This window comes from Pleurodeles waltl, chromosome 5, assembly GCF_031143425.1.
Source record: "Pleurodeles waltl isolate 20211129_DDA chromosome 5, aPleWal1.hap1.20221129, whole genome shotgun sequence".
Lineage (NCBI taxonomy): Eukaryota > Metazoa > Chordata > Amphibia > Caudata > Salamandridae > Pleurodeles > Pleurodeles waltl.
In genome coordinates, this window is record NC_090444.1 from 1,500,037,300 (window position 1) to 1,500,058,359 (window position 21,060).

The 21,060-nt window shown below is 44.5% G+C and overlaps 1 protein-coding gene across 3 annotated transcripts in view; it reads right to left on the reverse strand.

Moving 5' to 3' along the window:
- MLIP (muscular LMNA interacting protein) overlaps window positions 1-21,060 on the reverse strand; it is a 1,731,317-nt gene that overhangs the window by 1,460,677 nt on the left and 249,580 nt on the right. For all 3 annotated transcript variants that reach the window (XM_069235789.1, XM_069235787.1, XM_069235788.1), the window contains exon 2: window positions 17,037-17,090. In XM_069235789.1, the coding sequence (XP_069091890.1) occupies window positions 17,037-17,090 (54 nt within the window). The remainder of the gene's footprint in view (window positions 1-17,036; window positions 17,091-21,060) is intronic.

Sequence of the window (21,060 nt, forward strand, 5' to 3'; positions counted from 1 at the left end):
AAGCAGATAGAAAATGGCAGTCACCCCCGCGGCGGTGCGTACCGCGGCGGTGCGTACCGCGACCGCCGGCGCACATCGTCATTGGCTCCTGAGACCCATAGGGTTCAATGTTAACCAATGCTGCTTTGCGCCGCGGTCTTCGACCGCCTACCGCCACGGTGTGCCACGCCAGCGCATTGACCTCACATCCTATTGTCACACTTCACAGGTCAGGCAGCCGCCATTTCAAGGGCCCACATGGCTTAATTTCTACTGCGTCACACAGGCCTAGGCGTTGCATTGCCACTCATACAAGCCATTCAATGCATAGCGAATCGTGTTCTGTGCAAGCTGTGGTTACGTACCTGTGGGTTGCTTGACTCTGTGCTCCATGTTGTCCTTCCTAGGCACCGTCCGCTGGGACTTGCGAGGAGATGGAGGAATGTTCCCGTGTACAGACCGCTGGTGGACCTGTCGACAATGGAAGAAAGACATGTCATACTGACATACAGACTTGACCGAGCCACTATACAGGAACTGTGTGCCCAGCTGGAGCCAGACCTGATGTCCCCCATTCGCCAACCCACAGGGATTCCCCCTCTGGTGCAGGTGCTGTCAGTACTCCATTTTTTGGCAAGTGGATCATTCCAAACAACAGTGGCCATATCATCAGGGATGTCTCAGCCTATGTTTTCTAAGGTTTTGTCCAGAGTGTTGTCTGCCCTGATGAAATACATGCGGAGCTACATTGTTTTCCCTGAGGTGGGCGATTTGGCTACAGTGAAGGGTGATTTCTATGCCCTTGGACATATCCCCAACATCATAGGTGACATTGATGGGACACATGTGGCTTTGGTTCCCCCCAGTGAAAGTGAGCAGGTGTACAGGAACCGAAAAAGTTATCATTCGATGAATGTCCAGGTGGTCTGTTTGGCTGACCAGTACATCTCCCATGTAAATGCCAAGTTCCCTGGGTCAGTGCATGACGCGTACATCATGCGAAATAGCAGCATCCCTTATGTGATGGAACAGCTACAGAGACACCGTGTGTGGCTAATTGGTGACTCTGGTTACCCCCACCTGTTGTGGCTACTGACCCCAGTGAGGAATCCCCGGACCAGGGCAGAGGAACGGTACAATGAGGCCCATGGGCAGACTAGGAGGGTGATCGAGCGGACCTTCGGCCTCCTGAAGGCCAGGTTTAGGTGCCTGCATATGACAGGTGGATCCCTAATGTACACAGCAAAGAAGGTGTGCCATATCATCGTGGCCTGCTGTATGCTTCACAACCTGGCTTTGCGACGCCAGGTGCCTTTTCTGCAGGAGGATGGTCCAGATGGTGGTATTGTAGCAGCTGTTGAGCCTGTGGAGAGTGAAGAGGAGGAAGACGACGGGGATGACACAGACAACAGGGACACAGTGATACAACAGTATTTTCAGTAGCACACAGGTACGAATCAACCCCGCCATTTTACATTTACTTAAAGTCTCCTGCCTCTCTACTGTCTGTGTTTCCCCCCAGTTCCTGTTAACTGAGTTGTGACTTTCCCTTCCGTTTTCAGAGCTGCGTGACCTCTGCTTTGTTTGCCCATGGACTACAGCTGTGTGACAGTGGTATGTTGTCATCACAATGTAACTGAACATTTTGGCACCGTTATGTCTAATACATTTGTTCAAAATACAAGCAGACTCCAGATTTTTTAAGTGCAATAAGTGATTTTATTAAAGTGCTAAATTTAGGGACATGATTGAAAAACGGTGATGGGTGATGGTGGAGTAATGTCCATGGCAGAGTCCAGTTTTCAGTCTCACAGGTGCATTGTCCATATGCCTGTGGAAGGATGGAGCAGGGGCAGTTTAAGTTTGGACAGGGTGACAATGTGGGACAGTGGGATGACATCAGGGGGTATCCTTTGCTGGCGGGGGTCTTGGCATCCTACTCTGTCTTCTTCTGAGATCTCAGGTACAGCTTGCGGGGTGGTTCTTCTTCTGCAGGAGGTGGGGTTCTGGTGGCCTGTCGTTGTGTGGGGGCCTCCTGTCCACTAGCGCCGGCGGAGGTGGTAGCCTGGTCTGGGTCCATGCTAGTGACAGGGGCCCTTTGTGGTGCCACATGGTCCCGCAATGTGGTGACTATCTGGTTAAGAGCCACGACGATGGTCCCCATTGCGGAACTAATGTTTCTTAGTTCCTCTCTTAACCCCATGTACTGTTCCTCCTGCAGTACCTGGATCTCCTGGAACCTGGCCAGTACCGTAGCCATCGTCTCCTGGGAGCGGTGGTATGCTCCCATGATAGAGGAGAGGGCCTCTTTGAGAGTCGGTTCCCTGGGCCTGTCCCCCCCCTGTCGCACAGCAGCCCTCCCAGTTCCCCTGTTTCCCTGGGCCTCTGTCCCCTGGACCGTGTGCCCACTACCACTGCCCCCAGGTCCCTGTTGTTGTTGGGGTGGTGGGTCAACCTGGGTGCCCTGTAGTGGTGGACACACCGCTGATTGACGTGTCCTGGAGACAGAGGCATGGGCCTGCTGGGTGGGAGCTGTGCTGGTGTTCCCAGAGGGGGTTAAGTCTGCTGTAGCCTGTGGCTGTCTGTGGGGAACCGACTGGTCCGAGGTCCCCGATGGGCCGGGCTGGTAATCTGGGTCCAGGGAGACAGAGCTGCTGTCATCACTGGGGGCCTCTTCTGGGGGTGGGATGGACATCTCTGGACCCTCCTGGGCGGTGTGGTGGCGTTCGGGTCCTGCAAGGGTATAAGAGTATGGTTATTGCTTCTGTGTGTGCCATTTCGTGTAATGGGTGGGTGGCCGTGTACCCCAGTGCTGGCATTCCCTTGTGGGGGCTTTTGTGACGGTGGCTTGTGGGGGAGATGGATATGTGCAGTGGGCATGCTTTGGTGATGGGTGTCCATGCTTTGGGATGGGTGGGTTGTGATGGTGAGCCATTTGCAAGGAGTTGGTGTGGTGAGGGTGGGGGTATGATTTGGCATGCAGGTGGGGTGGGGGGAATGAAGTGGTGAAGATTTGACTTACCAGAGTCCATTCCTCCGCCTACTCCAGAGAGGCCCTCAGGATGCAGGATGTGCAAGACTTCCTCCTCCCATGCTGTGAATTCTGGGGGAGTAGGTGGGGGTCCGCCGCCAGTCTTCTGCACCGCAATGTTGTGCCTTGATACCATGGAACGCACCTTCCCCGTAGGTCGTTCCACCGCTTCCTGATGTCGTCCCGATTTCGTGGATGCTGTCCCACAGCGTTGACCCTGTCCACTATTCTTTGCCATAGCTCCATCTTCCTGGCAATGGTGGTGTGCTGCACCTGTGTCCCGAAGAGCTGGGGCTCTACCCGAACTATTTCCTCCACCATGACCCTGGGTTCTGCGTCAGAGAACCTGGGGTGTCTTTGGGGTGCCATGGGGTGGTGTGGATGAGGTGAGGGGTGGTGTATGTGTTGTAGAGTGTGGTGAGTGTGGTGGTGTATGGTGTTTTGTGCGTGGATATTGTGTGGGTGATGTTGTGATTTGCCTCTGTGTGATGGTCTACTCTATTCTGTGCTGTCTCTCTCTGTCCTTCAGTCGCATTTGTGGTCATAAGGGTTTGTGGGTGATGTGGGTGTGTGTTTTATATTGTATTGGGTGTGTGGGAGTGGTGTGTGTATGTGTCTCAGGTGTGTGTATTTTGAATTGTCCAATGTGGTAGTGTTTTGTAAAGGTGTGTGTATTTTGACCGCGGCGGTGTGTACTGCCAATGGAATACTGCGGTTGAAAGACCGCTGCGGGGATTTGTGGGTCGGAATGGCATGGGTGTATTTCTGTTGGCGTGACGGTGGAGGTTTGGTCATTGCCAGTTTTTCGCTGGCCGTTGGTGTGGCGGACTTTTGTTGATGTCGGGTTTTTGGCAGTTTGCCAGTTGCGGGTCAGAATGACCGTGGCGGTTTACCGCGACCGCGGCGGTGTTATGGCGGTCTTCTGACCGGCGGTAAGCGCCTTTTACCGCCGAGTTCAGAATGACCCCCTATATGTCATAATTATACCAGCATGTTCAGATGATATATAGCGAGGGTCTGGCCTACTAGTTCTAAAACCCCCTGAGGAGTTAATAAAACGTTGATGACACCCATTGGTACCTATTGGCCACAATAACCACCCGCCAGGATGTGTCAGTGAAACATTAACTGTACCATTCAGGACCCATTCGTTGAGCTGATCTTGCCATTTATAAAATTTTGCAGGGGCAGGTATACTGGCCATGTTTAATTCCTTAATTTTAGCTAAGCCTAAACAACTTGTTTGTTGTACTGTCTCATTTAAAAATATAATTTGCACAGGAATAAGGCATGCTCTAAACAAAGCTTCCTTTCCCCTAATTTGCCAATTTTTTTTTCCCTATACACTTTTCAGATCGATCGACTTCAGCCAATATTCATAGCCTATTATACACAACCGGGAAACAAAGGATACCGAATATATAAATTTTGTATTTGTCATTAATACATGTATATCTTTAGTAGGTGGTACCTTAAAATAATATGACTCAGCATTTTTAACATTGTGCCCAGAAAAATATGTAAGCTTTTCAGAATACGTTTTGGAACTCCCTTATGGTGGAGTAAGACAATGTTCCCATAATAGTTTTAAAAATAGTTTTGGGGCTGCTCGCTCTATGTATGAAATGGTGCCCATAATAATTATAGCAAAACATATCACCATATTTCTCTTTAGATTGATAAACATCTTCATTTTTAAAGACAGTACAATACTGCAAGTCAGTCATCATAGAATCAACTGTTTTCACATCCCAATTATCAGAAACAATGCCTGGATATTACAATATCATTCATTGATAATTTGCTCACATATGGTATTTGAATTACTTCTGTGGGACCATACATATCAAGTATTACTTTGTCCCAAACAATACCATCAGGAATGGGTACTGCGGAAATGTTCAGAAATGACAAGTCTCTTCGGACCTTATGTGATGAAAAATGTGGTTTCAAAACCTCCTCCACCAGTTCGACTGTCGATTTCTCAGGAAGAAACTGACCATCTATTAATAAGAAAAAGGTAATAATAAAACCAATCCAAAGTAGGAAAGCTAGAAAAGTTTAAGAGAGCCTTAGATAGCTCCATAGAAAAACAAAATATGTTTCTTTAAGCCAGTTCGTTAGCTTACGTGCTCTTGACAAGTCAGGTGTTGAAGAGGTGAATGAGTCTGAGAAGTCATCATTGAAGTTGGCAAAATATCAGAAGCAGTTTGTGCAAATGGTGGAGCCGTGGTCAGTGGTGGAGTTGGCATTTCCCTTGGTGGCACACTATAGATAGCACCATCCGTCTGTGTTGGAGTTGAATCAACTCAGTCAATTATTTGATGTTAGTGGAACCAATGCAAGATCATCTTCCACCCTTCCCAAGCTTGGAGATGTGTTGGTGTTGGTATAAACAACTTATAGAGGAACTTCTTCGCCAGTAGTGAGAGGGATTTTGGAGCTACTGGATGTTCCTCTTGGTCGGCTTTGCAGGATTGGTCACATGATGTAATTTGACATTGTCGATAGAGACAAAATGATTTTCTTTGGCACCTGCCAAAGGTGGTAGAATTACAGTTCTGGTACCATGTATCCCTAGTACTGGGACTGGTGCTCAATAAGAAGGGCCAAATTCCTTTTTCACAGTGACTTTCTCACGTACAACATCCCCAACTTTGGGAATCCAGCCGGTAGATGTTACAGGCACATCCTTGATTCCTATGGAGGCAGCACTGATAGAAGAATTATCATCACGGAACTGTCGCAATTCCTTTAAGACAGTGACATGTTTATTTATGTCAAAACGTGTTTCTGCTGCCTCCACGCCAGGACCATCAAGATTTGGAACATACATTTGAGTTCCGAACAGGCACTCACATGAAGTATGAACCCCCAGGGACCTTCTAGGCAGATTATTAAGTGCTCTCTGGACTCCATATAGATGGTTAAGCCAACTACGACCCGTACCTAAGACTTCGGGCTGTTAAGGATTGCTTTAAATCACGGTTTAATCACTCCACAACACTATATCCCTCGGGATGAAATGGAGACGAGTACTGGAGTTGAACCCCCAATGAAGCCATGGCATCCCTGAATGCCCTTGAGGTGAAAGCAGGGCCCTAGTCCGAATGGAAAGCCGCAACCGCATTTGTACCTATAAAGACTCACAAATCTTTAATAACAGTCCGAGCATCAGACGAGCATTGTGGCCACACCCATAAAAATCTGGAGCATGAATCAACAGTGACTAAAATATACTTGTATGCACTGTCCAGTGTTAGGGGACCACAGTGGTCCAAATACACACATTGTAATGGTTTGTTTGAAATCAAGAGGGTTGTCTGCGGCTGGCGTTTTGCAGTGGAAACTGTGATTTGTTGACAGATGTCACAACAAAGGACTTACTGCTTGGTCTCTTTATCGAGACCTGGCCACCAATAATGGGCCTGGAAGATCAAAATTGTAGCCGCCACACCAGCATGGGCGGATACCACCCCCTTATGCGCCACTTTAATCAATTGTGATCTTATATCTCTATTGGGAATGTCCTGTACTCCTACACCTGGTATCTTAACGTCAACGTTCAGCATACCTCCCATTCGGTATTGATACTTGTTAGGAAATCCCTTAGGTTAGGGCATACCATCAGCCGTAGCTGTCATGGCAGCCCATATGTCTGCGTCCGATTTTGAACTCAAGCGAGTCACTGTAGCTACAGCAGCCATAGCCACAGCTGATTTTGCTGGTTCATCAGCCAATGAATTTCCAGCAACGTGTATCCCAATACGCTGGTGTCCAAGTGTATGTACAACATGGACATTTGGTAGCGTCTCTTTCATATCTGCTACTTTCCCCCACAGAAGTCTGTGTTTGATGGTGTTGCCTTTGAAATCTCTGAACCCATTCTGGCGCCAATAATGCAGGTATTCATTAAAGGACTGGTCACAATAATATGAATCACAAAGAATCAGCGTAGGCTGTGCAGGATCCGAGTGTTCTAGTGCCATCAGCAGAGCCTTTAGCTCTGCCAAATGTGCTGTGCAATCCCCTAGGGTGAAAGTATGTAGAGGACAACATTTCTCACCCTTCATATAGCCACTTACAACTGCGCAAGCAGCAGAATATTGGTGTTTTGTGAAAATCGCGGGTTGTGCTTAGCCATCGGTGTACATGACTCTATGATATTGTTCAATAGGCAATGTATTTTCTGGCACTGGGTACTCTATTTCTTACTGTAAAAATTCTTGAGTTTGTAATTTTGAGTAAAAAATGTAATCTACATCAGTGGCTGTCAAAGACGTAGCCCATTGTATCCAACGTGGATGTACTGCTTCTGTGTTAGGAACACTGGCTTTTGTAATAGCCTTTGGGGCTTGGATCAGAGAAAGACTATAATGCATTTTCCTTGGGCAAGAGGTCTTTCTTTAATGACCGCCATCTGTACAGCAGTGAGAATTTTCTCAGTGGGAGCAAAGCGTTGTTCTGCCACTGAATATAAGTGTGATTTGTATGCAATCGGGACTGTCTCACCTTCATTAGATGTCACATAGGTGAAACTGATGGCACCAGCTATTACTATGATGACTGATGACGAAATGTGTTTTGTTGTCCCTCGTATGTAAGTGTTGTGCTGCAAGCATGTCTGTTTGCAAATCTCAAAGAATTTGTGTGTGTTCAATTGTGCAGAATTTTCTTGAAAAGTCAGGACGTATCAGATCATATAAAGGTTTTATGCGTGTTGCATAATCTGGAATGTACATTCTGCCAAAATTTATGAAACCCAATAGAGATTGGAGTTTTTTAATCGTGTTTGGTGGTTGTAGCTGTGAGCATTTTTCTAAGAATTGTGGCGCTAGGCTCTTTCCTTCACTTGATAGGTCATATCCCAAAAACAGGACGCTAAGGAAGGCAATTTTAGTTTTTTTTAAATTGAATTTGTAGCCAAATTCAGCAAATCCTACCACAATGCGGGCTAGCCATCTTAGATGTTATAGTAGTATCATCCGTAAGATAGATATCATCTACATAGGACAATGCTTCAGGGTCAATCTCATGCAAAATTGCAGTCACACGAGCTGCAAACAGTCCTGGACTGTTCTTATACCCCTGAGGTAAACAACAGATTTGTTTCTGGGAGCCTAGAGCGCTGAAACTTGTTAAGTCTCTACTCTCAGGTGCTATATTCTGGCAGAAAAAAACATTGGAAATGTCCAGTGTTGTTTTGTATTTTTTATGCACTATATTGTTCATTACTGCTGTGCTATGTGAGTTCTGTATAGCATAGGTGCGTGTATGACTGTTTAAATGTCTGTAGTCTAAGACTATTCTATATGAATGGTCTGGTTTAGCTACTGGGAATAATGGATTATTCATTGGGGAGACACAGGGTTCAATTACACCCTGGTACTCTAATTGTGTGAGTATTCTCTCACAGGTGCTTTTCCTTCATGTTTTATTGGATACTGCGGTTGAGGTTGAGGTTCATTTTTGATTCAAATTGCATTGTAGGGGGATTCTCTATCCCATCCTACATGATTTCTGTACAATTCAGGAGCCTGTGCCAAAGCCCAATCAATGGCATAGGATTGAGCGAGTTCCTCTGGAACAAGGGGCGAGAAGGAAGGCTTAATCACATCTTCCCCATATGGGAAGGTACGGACAAAATCAGGTGGCCAAGCTTGTTCGGCCAACAAGACATTGTATATGTTTACAACACGATCCCAATATATTGCGTCTATAATGCTCTCAATGTCTCCTTCTAACTGTAGCGTTACTTAATACACCCTATCAGGCGTGGAGACATGCATGTCCGCAGTTTCTACTTGACTAAAGTCATCAGTTGATTTCACCTCCAGATGCTCTGGAAGATTCCGACGAACTACTGTGACCTCTGCCGCGCTGTCTAGCAGTGCTAGAGCCCACTTCTTGTTCTTCAAGAGGACCCTCTTCCTGAGTGGCATGTCAAACTCTGACTGCTGCCAATTTTCTCTTTTTGAATTGTGGTTTTTGTTGGGCAGGTTTCTCTTCCTTTTTAACAGAAACCTCCAAGGAGCGTTGTGATTCCTGTCTCGGTTTCAATTACTCTGTCCTTCGCTCTGATCGCCCACCTCTCTCATTTCCGATGAGTCCTAAAGGAACGAGATTGGCGTGTATCAGTATATTGATATCTATCAGGCATTTTTATATTATCTTTATTTCTGAGATTATATCTGTTCTGCGGGGTCTACCTACGTGGAGAGTCTCCCCTCTCTTTTATAGGAGTTTGTTGGTTTTTATCCCAGCGTTTCTTATTACCGTCAGGAGCCTGTTTGGGAAAAATCTTTCATTTATTTGCCCTGAAATTGTGGTTTAGATGGTCTGGCCCCTAAACTGTCTCGACCTATGCTAGAATGAGTCTCTGCAATTATTTTAGGGATCTTGCTTTCTTGATTCTGTTGCGGTACATCACGGAGCCGCATGCGCTCTGCAAGTGCAACTGCTTCCCTTCTAAGGTTACTTAAAATGATTGAGGAAACTGTGGCAAAATTGCCCATCAATTGCATCCCCAAATCCAGGGCCGGGTCAACCCCATACTCATCTTGAATTTGTTTCAACACCTCTGGTAAAATGGTAAGTGTTGGTGTACCATGCGAAGTTGTATAGAGCGTGGCAAATACTGTGCCCCAAGTATTACAGTTATCCACTGTAGGGACCATCCCACAAGGCAAGCACATTGTTAATATTCTGTGTTTATCCTGAGGTCCCATATGGGGAAATACTGCTTCCAGCACATACATTTTTTGTGCTAACCAAAACGGAGTTTCCTCCCATTTGGTGGGACACCTTACCCATGATCGAGTGTACAGTCACAGGGCTTATACCTGCCGTTACTGCATGTGGATGTGCTGGAGCAGCGCGTGCTGGATTTGTATTTAATGGTTGTATTACAAATTGTACTAATCATCTATATATCACTGTTAATTCTATATATAGGCGACAAACCTCAGCTACCGCTAAGTTTGCAATTGGTGTATAGGTGGCCAAGAAAGGCCAGGTAGGACCATCATTACTTAGAGGACCTAACTTTACTGGTAAAATTGAGTGGGGTAGGGCGCCATCAAGCCAACTGTTATGTTCTTGATAAGATAAATGTATTTCTAAGTATGCGTATGCTCTGTATTGTCCAGGCACATTTGCAAGTGTATAATAATGAAATGTATTTGTGTTCCCATCAACTGCTGGAAAAGTGACCCAAGAATAAAAAAGTTCTGTTCTATAAGTTGCATGGGCATCCACCACAAATGTGACTGGACCCCCCTGGGGCGTTAAGCCGTTCACTAATAGATGTGTAGTTAGAGGTTGTCTCATGTTTACCGCTATCTGTACCTGCTGTAGATTCGCCATTATAAACCAACTGTAAGATCTGAGAAGGCACACCAAATAGGGTTTCCCTTTTAAAGCTCAAGCTTGAACAACCTCCAGCTTTAGATAGGATAGCCTACGTAGCTGGGAGTGGAAATCCTCAGTACCACGGACATCTCTGCATATGGTATTGAGGTGTCATTATATATATTAAGACAGAAGTACTCCATAGGACCCGAAAATTAGAGCCTGACCAAACGTTGGTGGCGCCATGTTGCTCAGGCTCTCATTATTCTAATGAGACTACTGGATTTTGAGCTGCAGAATTGCCTGCGGGGTAGGAGATTTAATCTCACCCACTGCTGGTGACACCTGTCGCTCCAATCCGGGTTTTGCTCCGGCTAACTAGCAGTGCCTCTTCTCTACCCAAGGATAGGGATGAGTGGGCAGCCAAGCACATGACATATTTAGCTTCTCAGGGAAGTCGCGGTCACTCAGGTCTCATCCGGTTCTCTCATTTACAATTCAGTCTCATATAGAAATGACAAACAGAAGCAGTATATGTTTCAACAATGAGTTTAATAATACAACTGCATCTTAGATAGCAAGGCGTGAGCTGCAATAACCAGGATGACACAACATGACAGTATTAAAATTGTGACGAGAAAAGTGAAGCATAAAAATAACACTATCATATTGTCACTATTGTCAACGACCAATCCCTACCTAGGCTAGGATAGAGCACAGCATGTTAAGCTCTAAGTCTGCCTTTCAGGTTCCCCTGGGAAGACATCAACCCCCATACCTAAGCAAAGGCTTGCGGTCTGCATTAGCATCTGTAGCGAAGCATTCCGAAATCAGCATACAGCCGTGGTTCCATGGCTGGAATCTCCCTCTCAACATGTAAGGACAAGGAAGTGTTTTTTATAATAACAGCTGATATTCTGAGAAAGTGCCCCTACATAAAGATGTGTATTTTTTCTACGCATGTTGGAGACTAAACTTCTACCATGTTCACCGTCAATGTACCGTGCTTTAGCCTCGGAAAAAGCACAGAGTGATCAAGAATGTCTTGTTTGAAAACAGAGTGCTGGCCTAGGCAAAAACAGTTAGATAGACGGAAATAAAACAAGACGTAAAAATGGCAATTGTAACAATAATATGACAAAGCTGAATAAAATATAACTAGGTTAAAGTGCACAGCAGCATATTGTGTTAAAATAACGTGCATGGAGCTATAACTAAAATGGCTACAACAGTATTACAGCTATTCCTACAAACTCGTCCAAACTCATGCTCAGGGCTTCATTTACAATAAATGACGCATACCTGTGTTGCAGCAGCGGTGCGTCAAAAGTGTTTGTGCCACCTTTACTATTCCATGGATGCGTTGTATTTATAATATAGCCCTCCATGACCTAGGGTCCCAAGATGCGTCAGAAATACTGGTGCATCTGAGATAAGGATGCCGCAAGGCATCCACCCAAAAAAGACACATTGCTACAGCTGGCATCAGAACTGACACAACTTCAGCAATGCATCAAAAATCTAAGGTGATGCGTCAGTTTAGATTGTTGCAAGGAGCCTGATGAGTGAGGACCAATGTGAAAAACCTGTAAAATGGTGGAATATTACCTTCTACACCTTTACATTTGTCTGGGATGTAAGAGGTCATTTATGGAGCATGGCATAGCGGCACATTACAGTGTGCATAGTTTCCTGATGTGTGTGCCTCAGAGACCTGAGTATGTGTGACATAGTGAGCGATGGTGTAATGCTAGTAATTATATGTATATGTTGAAATGAGAAGTGGAAACCTACCTTATGTGTGCACTCATCTATTGTCCTTTGGAGTACACAGACCTGGACTTCGGGACCCATTCCTTCTTGGAGAAGTAACAATCCCGGCCTGTCCCTTGCAGAAAGTACAGAACGCCACATTGCCTTGCTGCAGGGGATGACAGGATCATGGGCTTGTCAAGGGGTCCTACAACATGATTGGCACATGAGTATTCTACGACAAATAGTGGGGAGGTACAAAACAGACCTCTTCCAGGGTGTGAAGTGACTTCAAATGGCCAAGTTTCTGTTTTAAAGCCAATGCATCAATCCCTATTGCAGGCTGTGCATGATGCATCTTGAAGAAGCGTCAAATGTGAAAAATTTTGTAAAGGCACTTGTAGGTGACTTTTCCCAATGGAACGCCCTCTCTGTGTACTTTAAAATTTACATGACACAGCAGGATCCAGCGCAGGTTTTTTCTCATGCAGGGGCAGGAAAAGTGATGCATTTGGGCAAATGCGTCACTTTGTAAATATTAAACTAGCACAGCAACACGGCTGTGTCAAAAAATATGATGCACCGTCGGTGCAAGCTCCTTGTAACTGAGGCCCTCAGTGTCTGAATAATTTTTAACCACAGTTCTACACAACTCCATTGGAAAACTCAACTCCTCATCACCCATCAGAAGAGTTCCATTCCACCCATAGAGTCCCAACACTATATTCAAACTTCATCATGTTGCCCAACAGAAGCAATTTGTTACCCACTAGCTTGACCCACCTAGTCACAGAAAATGTAAAGAGACCCTGCTTAGTCTTTAGAAGAATTTCACTCTTTACAAAATTAGAAACTTAAGTAAGGAAAACAGTATTCATTTCAATATTTTTTCTATGTGAAAAAAACATTTTCTATGTGGACCCTCCTGGATACGCTGGATGGTGATTTTGTGCTGCCGGAAGATACTTGGAAAGATCACCTCCCAGGAGAGCAGATTACAGAGTTGTGGCAAGAATCTGTAGCTTTATTGTATTCTGTAGTCAAACTGGCTTGTTTAAGAAGGAATCATCTGTTTACAACTTACAGGGTGTTCTGGACCCCAGAAAGACTGTCAAGGCTGGAGTCGGGCAGTAAGATATGTTGTCGCAAGTGTGGGGCTGAGTCGGTAGGGGACCTCCATATGTTTGCAAACTGCCCCTGCCTCCAACGCTTCTGGTCCAGATCTTGCTCATGGAGTGTGAGGTAAGCCCTTCCTTGATCATCTTTGGTTGTTTTCATAGAGATAACAGGATTAAAAAAGACTGCACCAAGTTGCTGTTTTATGTGATCTTGTTGGCCAGAAGAGAGATATGTAGAAAGCGGATTAGCCCGCTCCCCCCAACGTTTGAAGATTGCAAGGGTTCGTTATTCTATAATCTAGCATGTGATGCTAGAGAAGGGGGAGTTAGTAATCATTCCGGAATTGGGAGCCGTTAATTAACTGGTTTGCAAGGTAGTAAGTTGTAGTCGATCCTATAATTATACTCTTAGAAGTCCAAGAAATGGTACACCTACTGTTTCTGAGGGTTACCTACCCCAAGGATGGACTTCTTCCCAGGTCTGGGCGTCTTTTGCGATCAACTAGTTAGGCATTTGGAAGCCGCCCTGACCAGGGAATTAAGGGAATGAGGACAAATACAAAAAATTAAAATAAAAAATCTATGTTGATGAGTTTCTACCTATGTTTGGCCTTTTCATACACCTTAAATGAATTTCTAATTGCTTTTCTCTAAAGTTTCTTCACCAAATCCAATGCCCACCTGCCTGATTTAAAGTCAACGGGACCTTAGCGATGTCACAGATGGAGCCCACTAAGGCTCTGTCACTGATATACCCTTACGATGACCTGATGGAGCACGGGCCATTAGAGATTAGCCATCAATCCACCTGCGCAATTTGGAGTGGGCGATTGGATGGCTTTTTTGGGGGGTCCATCAAGGTGGTGAGTGAAATTAAAAAAAAAGATAATGACACACTATTAGAAAAACCTTGATTGATGAGATGGTCATTTGTTTTCCATCTTTCAAAAACAAACTCCTGCTTTGGCAGGTTGATTTTGAAAATTGTGAAACTTTGTAAAAGTTTGAGAAGTGGCTGTCATGTTTGATGGAGCCATCCATCAAACTTTTACAAAATTGACAGTAACCAACATGATGGCAGTTCCCTCAATGTTAAGAGTTTTCCGCTGGGCTGGCATCCAACTAAAAATATACCAGTTGGGAGTCCCTTAAGATGGTGGGTACAATGTCCTCCACCATCTTGACATAGTAGCCTCTGAAAACCATTCTCAAAATCAGCCCCCAAGATTCCTACTGACTAACCACAATATTCAGTTTTTTGTGGAAATGCATATCTCGCTAAAGAATGTAGTCAGATCGCACTGTGGCAGCAATAATATCTGCCCCAAAATAAAGTGTCTTGTCTCTGCAGGGACTCCAATGTTCAGGTTTATGACTGGAGTGGCAGATGCTTTAGGAGGGAGAGTGGAAACCCTTTCAGTCTCCCACCATTTTCCAACATGCACACCCACTCCTGCCACAATATTGAGGACTGGCAGGAGCAGACAAGAAAAATAACCAAGGCATTATTTAGACAGAGAACTATATCCAGAAATATGGCTCCCTGGTATGCCATCTGAATATGAATGGAAGATTTAGGGATAAACCGAAGAGCATTCCAGCTCCTTAACACCCAGCTACACCTTCCCTCTGACCCATCAAAAGGGAGGCACATAAGTGTGAGGTAGTCATGGCAGTGGTTATTACTCCTGCCAGTTCCTCCTAGTTCTTTACCCATTGAAAAGAAGAACGACTAGGGAGTAATTGCCACTACCAGCAATGTCTGCAAAAAGAAGTTCATATTCACAACAGTAACATTAAGGGCCTTATTTTTACCCTGGCAAGCCAATGACAGGGATGCAGTGGTGGTCGGACCCCCGCATTGACCACCACATCACAAACGCTGCAGTAGCACTGCAGTCAGAAATCCAGCACCATCACTTTTAGTCAACACGACGGTGTGGCGGTGCTGGTGGTCCTGGGGATTACGACTCCATTCTATGCCAGCGGATTCATGGCTGTAACACCACCATGAAACGGCTGGCAGAGATGGGTTGCAGGGTTCCCCAGGGGGGCCCTGTTGCTCAGTTCACTTGAGTCGGGTGCTGGTGCACCCTACGCACTACAACAATGCCGCTGGCTCTATTACGAGCCAGAGACACTGCTGTAGGCCGTTTCCCATTGGGCCAGTGGGCAGAAACTTTATTTTCACCTGCTGACCCAGCAGGTACTCGTAATGGGCCCAGGGGAAGGCAGACGCACTGGCTGCAGCCAACCCGTAGGGATTTCAGCGGATGGGCTTTTCCATTCACCTATGACATAATGACCCCCTTAGTGTTAGAAGTCGAGGGGCTACTTTAGATTTACTTTTCCTTGTAAATTTTGGGCAGTGTCAAGAAGCAATGGGTGTTGTATGGGAACGTCCTCAGCAACATCCATTGCACTGGAGCAGCCCATATTTACAAGACCATGTAACACCATGAAAAGTGGCTTAAAGCCACCTTGTAAATATGGAGCAGGGCACAGCGCCAACAGAGCGTTGCAAAAAGTGACACTCTGGTGGCGCAAGAGGCTTGTAAATAAGCCCTATGATCGGTTTAATAATTTAGCAAGAGATCTGTGCATACATTGCCTAGTCAGTAGTATGTATGTATTTTAAGCAGATACCTGATGTAAAATTAAGGGGCATATTTACAAGAAAGTGACACATCATAAATGATGCACCACTTTCTTTTCGCCCCATTGTGCTCCCTTACCGACACCACGTATGCACCATATTTACAATACGGTGCACCATGGCACATGTTAGACCAATAGCATGAAAAGTTTTGATGCTAATGTGGCGCTTTGGTGGATCTGCGCCAAAAATGATGACGCTCGTCCATCAAGTCAAGGGAGGCCCTTTGAATACAATGGGAGTGTCACTTCAAAGCCTGCCAAAGGTAAGCATTAAAATGACTTTAAAAATGGTGCAGTGAAATCTTGTAAATTTCACTGCACCATTTTTCTTGGCCTCCTCATGGGGGAACACCCTACTTGCATACATTATGCCTGGTGCATGGGGCTATAAAGTGGTGCAATGCCTCCAATATGCCACTTTGTAAATATGGCACAATGAAAATGCCTCCTCAATGCCACATTAGCATAAACAAATGCCACTAATGTGGCTCAAGGAGGCGCAAGGGGCTTGTAAATATGTCCCTAAATGTGATGCTATGGGTAGTATTGTGTGTCAATTAGTTCATTTGGAGTTTTAACCTTACTGAAATAGTGCTACTTCTGGGACTGTCGATAGCGGCAACAAAAGAAGAGATTTGGCGTGGAATGAACACTTGTAATCTGCGGCTTCGGAGTGTTAGCACTCAAATCTGTGAATCACAACTTATTTCCATGATTTTACACATCATGGAGAGAGTGTTATGCCATTTAGAGATAATGACCTCATATTACTGAGGCAACAGTCCATCAATGGCATACTAAGGGTGCCGGGGTCACTAATGCATGGAAGTAAATTGGGCCCCACTCCCTTGTTTTGTAGTAGATAAATAGATAGTACTTGGGACGTAGAGTATCGCTAACACCCCTGGGCCCAGGTGCCACTGCACCTGTTGCACTACAGATATCGTGGCCCCTGCCTTCTTGTAAACGAGATGCATACATTGTTAAACAAGGATCATAAATATGTTAGTCACTAGTAGTGAATTCCTGCTTGTCCGAAATGTAAAAAAAGCCTATAGAGAAAACAATAGACAGTATTTCTATCTTTCATCATTTGCTAACACTGCGTGTGCAAAAATATTACCTTCTTTTAATCCTCACACACTTACCCCAGGTGCCATTCCATGAAAGTCATGCCTTAGCTCCTTTGTAGAAACGATTTCCTATTAAAACACACAAAATAAGAAGTCGTTTATAATCAATTCAATGGTAAAGGTAGAAGATATGTTTGTGTGCTGTTTTACGTAATAATATATGCGCTACTGCCCCCATAACTTGAATAATCTACTAGGAAGGGAGAAAAAAAAGCAACTGGGTGGTTTTTTTGACACTATGTACATAGAACAAGGTGGATGGTAGACCGGAGTAGGATATACTTGGCTCAGTGAGTGCTAATTTTGCTACTGCTCTTAGGGGCCCTTTGTGCCCCCCAACACCACTATGGTAGCGCCGTATTTAAAATATGGTACACCAGGCAGTAGTTAGGGTGAACTAGCGTCTTGATTTTTCATGCTAGTCCATTGTTTTGCAGGATTAGCATCAAAATTATGACGCTAATCCTGCAAAGCTCCCAGATGCCCATTTTAAGCAATGTGAGCCTCTGTTTAACGCCTGCACTTAGCAGGCATTAAAAAATTCTGAGGAAAATGGCACAAAGGAATCTCAGAGCTGGCAAGTCCCCTTGCATACATTATGCCTGACACAGACATAATGTGGCGCAAACGGTTACAAAATGGCACAATTCAAGCATTGCACCACTTTGTAAATATGGCGCTTCATTTTTCCCCTTCCAATAATACTTTAGCGTTGGAACAGCACAAGGCCCACATAAATCTGGCCCTTAGTTTGAAACACACAATTGAGTATGCACTTAAAGTCCAATCATTGTTTTAATGCATGCATCGTTGTCACTGTTTGTAACTACAGGTTTAAGACTGCCACATTATAAAGTGCCACTGCTCCAGGGATGTTTGGTCGAGAGTATAGTGGACACATGAGTGTTTTTCAGTGCATATACACTTGCACAGTGCGTGAAAAAATTATAATAGCATATTCGAGTATATTCCATGTGTCTGTCTGTTGTATGACGTGTTCCTCATTATAAAACTCTGGTCTTAAATTGTGGCGCTTGTGACCGCCCCAATCTTTGGCAACTGCACAATCACTGTGTTTATGTAGGGTTCACCAACGCTAGTTTTCTGTTCAGTTGGGATATCAGTATTATTTTTTCAGTAATACTTTTTTATTATTTTCCTGGCTGGCCTTAGGTTTCTTTTCACGCTGTGATGCTGTTGAGTGACTAGCGCTTTGCAATAAATGATCAGCTTGGACGTTCACGATAATGAACCAATGTGTTTTTCAGTTGTTATTATAGAGGAATTAGGAAATACAAACCTAAGCTACAGACTCAGCTTAGAATATAGAGTTCAGTTTCCAAAAGTAAAACGTTTTCCAAAATGCAAAATAGTAGCTGCAATGCAGGAGTTGAAGGATAGTCGGATTGGAGTGTGACATTAAAGACTCTTTAGGCAGTTAACCTATTGTAAAGACTCATTAGACAGTTAACCTATTGTGTGAGGCCAGGGCACAGCCTTTACAAATGCAGGTGTGCCCCGCCCCTCCCTTCTCTCAGCCGAGGAAGACTATTCAGTATGCGGATGCACCTCTGTGACACCTCCACCCTCCCTGTGTACAGGCTGTCTGAAAAGTATGCACAAAGCCCAACTGTCACTCTGCCCTGACATGGATTGGTGTCAAGTTGCAAAACACCAGTCATAAGCACAGAGAAATGTTCACTTTCTAGAAGTGGCATTTCCGTAATAGTAAAAAAAATCCACTTACACCAGTAAGCAGCATTTCTCACTACCATTACAACCATACCAAACATGCCTACGCTACCCCTCATAAATCAGAACATACCACCTACACATAAGGCAGGGCATTTCCAATGCAATCCTATGAGAAGGCAGCACTCACAGCAGTGAGAAACCAAATAGGCTGTTTGTCACTCCCAGGACCGGCCACATTACTGGGCACATGACCTGCCTTCTACATACATAGCACCCTGCGCATTGGGCTAGCTAGGGCCTACCTTAGGGGTGATTTACATGTAGTAAAAGGGGAGTTCTCGGCCTGGCAAGTAAATTGAAATGCCAGGTCCCTGTGGCAGAAAACTGCGCACACATGCCCTGCACTAGCAGGCCTGAGAGAGGTTTGAAAGGCTACTTTAGAGGGTGGTGCAAGCAGCGCTACAGGCCTTCTAGTTGCATTTAATTTACACGCCATGGGTATGGAGATACCACTGTACAAGGGACTTACAGGTAAATTAAATATGCCAAATAGGTATAAGCCAATCATACCAGCTTTAGAAGGGAGAGACCTTGCACTTAAGCAATGATCAGCAGTGATAACGTTCTCAGAGTCCTCGAACCAACAGTGAGAGATCAGAAGAAATAGGAAGAAGGAGGCAAAAAGTCAGGGGATGAACCTGCCACAAGGGCCAGGTCCAACAATAAGCATCCACTGCAGCTAATTGCTGTGATGCTCAGCAGGAGCTCCATCCAGGTTCTGTAATGAGGAATGGAGCAGAGCACATGGGAGAGAGGGGAAGATCAGTGGGATGATGGTAAGGGTGTTAGGCAGGACATATTTCCTGAAATGTATTTCAAGCGAACAGGAATCCCTAATGGATGAGGGTATGGCTGACAGGATAGCAGGTATTTTTATGGATTTCAAGTAATTATGAAAAGAAAAGTCTGAAGGAGAAAGAGAAGGGTGCCACATCACAGGCATTTTTTCAAAATTTATTGTGGATGTGGAGAGAATAAGTTGGACCAGAATTCATACCACACTTACCACACATTTTTGAGGGAGGGTTATAATTTGCATAGGATCTCCATAACTTATATCCACCTCAACAACTGGTCTTATTAAGGTGTACAAGCTCACAGGTCATAAATACTATGCCATTCTAGATGATTTCTAACAACCAAAGAGGTGTTTTCCAACTGAGGTGACACCACACAAAAAACTGATTTGTCTATATTTGCACTTAAAATTTGTGGTGGAAAAAACATGTTATGTATGGCTCACATTTAGGGCCTCTATTGTTTATTTCACTTTCTGAATCTCCTAACCTACTGCTAAGACATCACAAAAATTGATAAACTACTGTGATGTCATAAAGGCCTTCCAGGCCAGGTTGACAGACCTCCCTAGGAGTCTGTCAGTGCAGCTCTGCGTTGTTGCTTTGACTTTTGACTGAAAGTAGAAAGTACAGCTGCAGGAGGGGGAAGGAAGGCAAGAAAGGTGGTAGGGGGTTGGTCAAGTATGGTAGGTGAGTTTGATTAACCTCTCGGCCACAGATACATAACAGAGGCTATGTTATATATGGCTGCTCCATTAGTCCTCTGCCATTGCGTAGCAGCTGAAAGCAGGGCAGATGATTTTGGGGGCCATACATAACATGAAATTATAGATGGGTAAAAAGTGAATTACGAGGATGATTTTCATCTCTGGGTTCTGAGTGACATTATAGACAACTCTATTTCGCTCTTGTATTATCTGATGTCCATCAGAACCCCTTGGTGGAAAACCACTCCCTAATTCACTGTTAACCATCTTTAATTCTACATGTTATTGATACCTACAATAGGATATATGTCTGTTTGACCAACAGAAAGCTTTAAGCAGAGCGAAGTACTAGGATGATGTAATCGCAGTCTAATGGCTTTTAGCCCTGTATAATTACGGTCTTCTAAGGTAGAGTGCAATGAGAGCGTTCATGTTACAAGGGTTGTGTAATTTGGAATGGCGTACGTAGGTTTTGGAGATGATTTGTAAACACAGATTTATAAAAAGCTTTTTGATGTACAACATTTCAGTGAACACAAAGCAGGGAATTGTTCCAGTGACTTGTATTTTACCTAGTGATTTTTTAAAAGCCTGTCAGAAAGAATGTGCATTTCATATTAATAAAAAGCCAAGTTTAATAAAACAGATACATTTTGTCGGTGTCTTTAAATTAATATAAAGATGCTCCCAATAAACAGTTTTATTAATATAATGTTTTAATGGCTGAGTGCTGAAAACTTATTGACAACCAAGATGTTTTCCATAAAATCCAATTGAAAA